The sequence below is a fragment of the Branchiostoma belcheri genome, unplaced genomic scaffold (genome assembly GCF_001625305.1).
Source record: "Branchiostoma belcheri isolate BF01 breed outbred unplaced genomic scaffold, Haploidv18h27 scaffold40, whole genome shotgun sequence".
In the NCBI taxonomy this organism is placed as follows: Eukaryota; Metazoa; Chordata; class Leptocardii; order Amphioxiformes; family Branchiostomatidae; genus Branchiostoma; species Branchiostoma belcheri.
Window position 1 is genome coordinate 1624143 of NW_017804021.1, and position 6068 is coordinate 1630210.

The 6068-nt window shown below is 42.6% G+C and overlaps 1 protein-coding gene and 1 long non-coding RNA gene across 2 annotated transcripts in view; both read right to left on the reverse strand.

Annotated features, from left to right (window-relative positions):
* Positions 1-1169: 1169 nt before the first annotated feature.
* Positions 1170-1742, reverse strand: LOC109477642. The gene is made up of 3 exons (XR_002140677.1): positions 1608-1742; positions 1419-1483; positions 1170-1252 (listed from the first exon to the last, which is right to left on the reverse strand). It is a non-coding gene; the product is annotated as an uncharacterized LOC109477642 (long non-coding RNA).
* Positions 1743-2814: 1072 nt separating this feature from the next.
* The window catches only part of LOC109477502 (leucine-rich repeat-containing protein 4C-like), a 5507-nt gene continuing 2253 nt past the window's right edge, over positions 2815-6068 (reverse strand). Inside the window, exons 5-6 of the mRNA XM_019778785.1 lie at positions 3948-4441; positions 2815-3698 (exon numbers count right to left, since the gene is read on the reverse strand). Of these exons, the coding sequence (XP_019634344.1) occupies positions 2815-3698; positions 3948-4441 (1378 nt within the window). The remainder of the gene's footprint in view (positions 3699-3947; positions 4442-6068) is intronic.

Here is a 6068-nt window from a genome sequence, read left to right on the forward strand (position 1 = left end):
ACCTATTCTGTGGTCAAGCTTTGGCAACAACAAAAACCCAATCCGTATCTCGGTGTTACATTGACAAGTACAAAATGTAGTCTGAAGTGGGGCACGCATGTTAACAACATCACTGCGAAGACCAAACAGACATTGGGAGTGATTATGGATAAGCGCAATCTGTGGTCATGTCCAACAGGGTAAAATCACTTGCATACACCTTGCATACACGTCGCTTGTAAGACCGAACCTAAATATGTCGCAACAGTATGGGTTCCATATACAAAGAAAGACGAAACTGGAAAGGGTACAGAACCAAGCTGCAAGATTCTGCACAAACAACTATGAAAAGGGTGCTAGTGTAACGGAATTGAAAAGAAACCTACAGTGGGGGTCTCTGGAAGACAGGTGTAGAATGTTGAAACTGATGTACAAAATGATGTACAAAATGACTAATAAACTGGTGGACGACGTACCAACCACTAAGTATCTGACACCAGCCCAGAAAAGAACAAGAAACAGTCATGCCTTCAAATATCAGAGTTATCAACCAAGAATTGAGGTGTTCAGAAACTCGTAGTTCAGAAACTATTGTAGACTGGAACTCGTTGCCACCAAGCACAGTTGGGGCATCATCACTAGAAAGCTTTAAACAACTCCTGCAATTAAATGTGCAAGATTGAGTGTAACAAGTCCTTCGGTGTGATATAGCTAGCTGCCACCGCGCCGCGTGCCTGCGAAGCTGGTGTGTTACGCCGAAGGGCGGTTATACCGGCTATACAGATACAGAAGCTGGTGTGTTACGCTGAAGGGCAGTTATACCGGCTATACAGATACAGAAGCTGGTGTGTTACGAAGAAGGGCAGTTATACCGGATATACAGATACAAAAGCTGGTGTGTTACACCGAAGGGCAGTTATACCGGCTCTACAGATACAGAAGCTGGTGTGTTACGCCGAAGGGCGGTTATACCGGCTATACAGGTACAGAAGCTGGACGTGTGTTATGCCGAAGGGCGGTTATACCGGCTATACAGATACAGAAGCTGGTGTGTTACGCCAAAGGGCGGTTATACCGGCTATACAGATACAGATAAACTATACTGTGCATGTTTGATTTTACATCTTGCAAGAATATAACACTACTTCTTCTTCATTTGACGTGTGTACTGTCTTGTAGGATCAAACTCACCTCAATACTGATGTTGTGAAGATTGACACCTGTAAGCTATTCCCCAGCTGCAACTGTACACTTGGGATGTCAAACCTGGAACCTGAATGATAATTGAAACAATCATTTTAGCATCTATATACTTTTTATTTAATTTTGGATATTCTATGGAAAAAGCTACAAGACTAACAAGTTAAGATTATTCATTCCGCCTTTAACAATTGTTTACTTAGTTGATGTACGAGGTTGATTGCTGGGACCAAACTTACCTAGATTATGATGCAGGGACAGCTGTCAGTCACAACCAAGACTTTCCCAATTATCTGCACAAACCCTGCAAGTAACAAGAAAAGTGTAATTGTTAGTTGTGACATTCTGTTTGGGATCAGTGAATAGCAACAGGGCAGTATTAAGTATAATGTACCAACATGATGCCTTCTAAAAAAGTCCAAAAGTACCTTGAAGTTCCAAGTTTGTCCAAAGTTTCTTTTGAAGACAGTCAGAACTTCAGACTTGTGGGATGTCTTCTCTCCTTGGACCTGCTGAGCTTAAATGTTGTTCGTCTATTTTAGAACTGCGTCACAACCAGTCACAACCAGTCGTAACTAGAAAAGCCTGATTTGAACTTTGAACATGGTACTCTTGACTGGACATTGACCAGGACAGTTAAATATTCATCAGCATACGTGCTCACTATCATGTGCACAGTTGTAGTAGGTTACACAAACAATCATATAGCGGTATATGGCCGCATTACAAGTTGTCATGTACAACATGTACACTGTGACACACACATTCACACACTCACAGCTGGTGTGTTATGCCGAAAGGCGGTTATACCGGCTATACAATGCAGATACAGATACAGAACACACACACACACACACACACACACACACACACTCACACACACACACACACACACACACACACACACACACACACACACACACACACAGTGTCACACACACACACACAACACTGACAATACAAAGACTTCATAAACACCAAATACAAAACAATAGGTATCAAAACTTTTAATCATGTTTAGAAATATTTAGCTTTTGGATCTATGAGAAAGAAAAACAAAACACAAAATATTAATCATGACTTTTTACAATTTATCAGATTCTATTTTTTAAAGTCCTTCGAATCATTTACTATATAATAAGCTTCTGAACAATGAATATGACCAAACCAACAAAATGCTTTTAGAAATAGATCCTTCTGACTACAATATTATTTTCATCCAATCATGACTCTACAACAAATTACTAGGTTATCATTAGATGGCTATTCCTATCTCTTGCTATCACCATAAGCCTGTACATTAGCTAAGAGTAAGAGTGTTTTGACTGTACATGTATGTAACTATCAAATGCATCACCGACTCTTTAAACATAACTGTGTGATATTCAGGCTGGTTGTTTAGTCTTGTCTAATTTGCTTGCTTTATCTTAATTTAAGGGTGGGAGTTTTGAAAATTTTCAGGATCTAATTTATGTTCTTCTGAGTGACTGTCTTACATTTATGTCTTTATATATATCAATGCTGTACAATCTGAGAGTGTTTTGACATTCAGGCTGGTTGTTTGTCTAATTGGCTTTTTTTAATCTCAAGGGTGGGAATTAAATCTTTTGGTTGATAAAACCTTACAGAATCTATTTAGGTCCTTCTGAGTGACTGGTAGTGATGAGAAGCATCCTGACCATTGTCAGGCTGATTCCAAGTGACTGCCAGAGGTTGGTAGGCGTGCTCAGGGATATTCTCATACCCAGTAGCACTGGCTGTGCGGGGAGGCGGGACTGGGGGAGGTTCATTGTTGCTCCTGTTGGGTGGTCGAAGGGCCTGCCCCCTAGCGGTTTGGCTTGGAACTACACCTCTTTGAGGAGGCTGTACGTCTTCGTAAGGTTCGAACTGGGAGGAGGGTTGCCGTGGGAAGAGATGGGGATTTCTGGCATCCAAAGAGAGACCTCTAGCAGTTTGCATCATAACTGCACCTCTTTGAGGAGGCTGTACCTCTTCGTAAGGCTCAAACTGGGAGGAGGGTGGCCGAGTTGGTTGGGGCTGAGTTTGCCCTGTCAGATTGTGCCCATTGGTGATCACAGTAGTCGTGGTGTTGGTGTTGTTAAAAACAACACTGAAGTCTGGGCGTTTGGGAGAACCCTGGTTGTTGCTTCTTTTGCACCAGATAGCGAGAACGATGCCACCAATAAACAGGGTACCGGCTACCGAACCACAGACAGCACCAAGGAGGACAGGCAAGGAGAAAGTGGGGGCAGGTTCAGGCTGTTTTAGAGGTGACGAGGCAACAGAAACAGGTGGAGAGAAGGAGGCTTGAGCAGGGTCCTGGTCAGTGGTGCTTTCTTGGTTGCCTGAGGTTGTAGCAAGAGGTGGCGTCTGTAAAGGTGGTAAAACAGTTGTTGGCACAGTATGTAGATCTACAACCAGGGTGGCAAAAGTTGAGCCGGCTAGATTTACTGCAATACAGACATACAGGCCAGCATCTACTGCAGTAACATTGGTGATGGTGAAGGTGCCGTTCACATCTACAGTTACATTCAGTCCAGATGGCGGAATGACTGTGATGTCTGGTGTGGGGATTCCGGAAGCTTCACAGATCATCCAGAAAGTCTCCCCTAGTACCATAATATTGCCTCTCTCAAACCTCACAATGGCTGGCTGTTCATAGGTTACATCTACAGTAAGCAGGGCATTTGTGTAGCCCACTAGACTTTCTGCAATACAAGCATAAAGGCCAGCATCTGCTGCTGTAACATCTCTTACAATGATGTTACCATTCACATCCACAGTCACCCTCCCACTAGACTCAACAGTAGCATTCAATCCAGATGGGAGAATGACTGTGATATCTGGTGTGGGGATTCCTGTAGCTTCATAGATTAAATATAGAGTACCCCCCGGTACCAGAATGTTATCCTTGCTCTTCTCAAATCTTAAAACTGTTGGTTCTTGACAGTTTGTGAAAAGATTTTCAGGGTTGATGTCTGTAAGTTTCAGTCCACTGAGGTGATCAGGATGGGAACAATTGATCTGGTTTTCAAATGGATAAAATCCAGTCATCTTCAACCTAAAGTCCATCATCCTACAGTCACACTTCCAGGGGTTGTTATTAATGTCTACATCAGAGATGGTTGTGAGTACATTATATGCCACAGAGGGAAGGGTTGTCATTTGGTTATTGTCAAGGTAAAGACGATAAAGTCTTTGAAGTCTTGACAACTCTTCAAAGGGAAATGTAGTAATGTTATTGTCAGACATTTTCAGGACCCTCAGTTGTGAATCAAAAGTTCCAATCTGAATGTCATCAATCTCATTATGATCTAGCTGAAGGTCATACAAGTTTCCCAGCCCCGTGAACATGCCAGCTCTTAGGCTTAGACCCTGTTCATACCAGACTTATATTTAGCGGTTTCAACCGGTTTTTCAAAAACCCGGCTAAAACCCTTAGCGTTCATACCAGACTTTTGATAACCGGTTTTGTAAAAATCCTGTCCGGTGAATATCCAATTAATCGGTCATGACTGCAGTTTGAATAACCGTTCCTCCCGCTCTTCTGATTGTTGTCCTTGGCCTTCTTGCTTGTATGCCGTCTTCAGTTTGTTTTTTTACCTTAGTGCAGCACTGATCCTTTATCTTCAAGAAATCAGCCTCCTCCAACATTTTTGTTTCGGTAGAGCCCTCCCCCCCCCTAGCTTTTTCGAATTTGGCGACTCCTACTCTCCAAACCTTAGTATCAGGAGCGTCCCGTTCGCCGACCAGGTTGCGTTTGCTGATTCCATCGCAAAATGAAGAAAAACCGTGGAAAAACAGTGGAAACGAACTCAAAGTTGGTCAAAACAACGCGATCAAAAAAGCTTGCAGGTCGCACACGGCCATGCAGGATGCTGACCCGTGACCCCGGAATTATGACGCAAAAACCGGTTCAATAAACCCTTAGCGTTCAGACCAGGTTTTTCGGTGGAAAAACCCTTCAAAAACCCCTCAAAAACCACCTCGGGAGGTGGTTTTTCAAAATCGGATTTAAACCCCTAAAAAACTGGTTAATTTGCGTTCACACCAGGTTAAATAAAAATCGGTTTTTGAAAAACCGGTTGAAACCGCTAAATATAAGTCTGGTATGAACAGGGTCTTAGTGTGAAAGGGTGGTTTCCCCTTTTCCCATTTCAAGTCAATAATTCATTAATCTCAAGTGACATGAATCAAAGTTGAAAGCTTCTGTCTTTCAAGCGAATAAGTTAAAATTTACAGACTCCAAACGGGATCTCTACCAGTAGAATTGCTACCAGATCGGAGTTTTGACCCTGACATACAAAATGTACATTTACCATCACCCCCCCCCCTCCCCATGTTACATCATGATGTGTAAGTGTACTGTTGAGTCAGACCAGAGGGCCCAGAAGGCAGACAGTCATAACTACAACAACATGTGCAGGCCGTGTGATAATGGACTACTGACGTCAGCCGCAGATATCACCCGCCACAAACACGGCCCCGCAATTCCCGCGTGGAAAACCGGCGCGGGAATAAACTCCGTAACGCACTTCAGGTTTGATTCACTTCACGGCGGCTTGATGGCATGTTTTATTACCCCTTTACGGAGATGTTTTTGTGGTTTTCTGTATTCAGGGAGAGTGCATCGTATAACATCAGTGGAGGATATATAACTACATATCACAAGACAGTAGGGTTGGGTAACAGAACCTGGTCGTAATCGAATTCTTTCTTTTTTGGACTCGGAACAAAGTAAAAATATATTAGAGACATTTCTATTTACACCTCTTATTGAGTAATCTGACCATAAAAGTAAAAAAAATGATTCTAGATTAGCCTAAATTTACCTAATTTAAAGCCCTCATCACAGGCCACAAGCATACATGTATTCCTGTAAACAAACT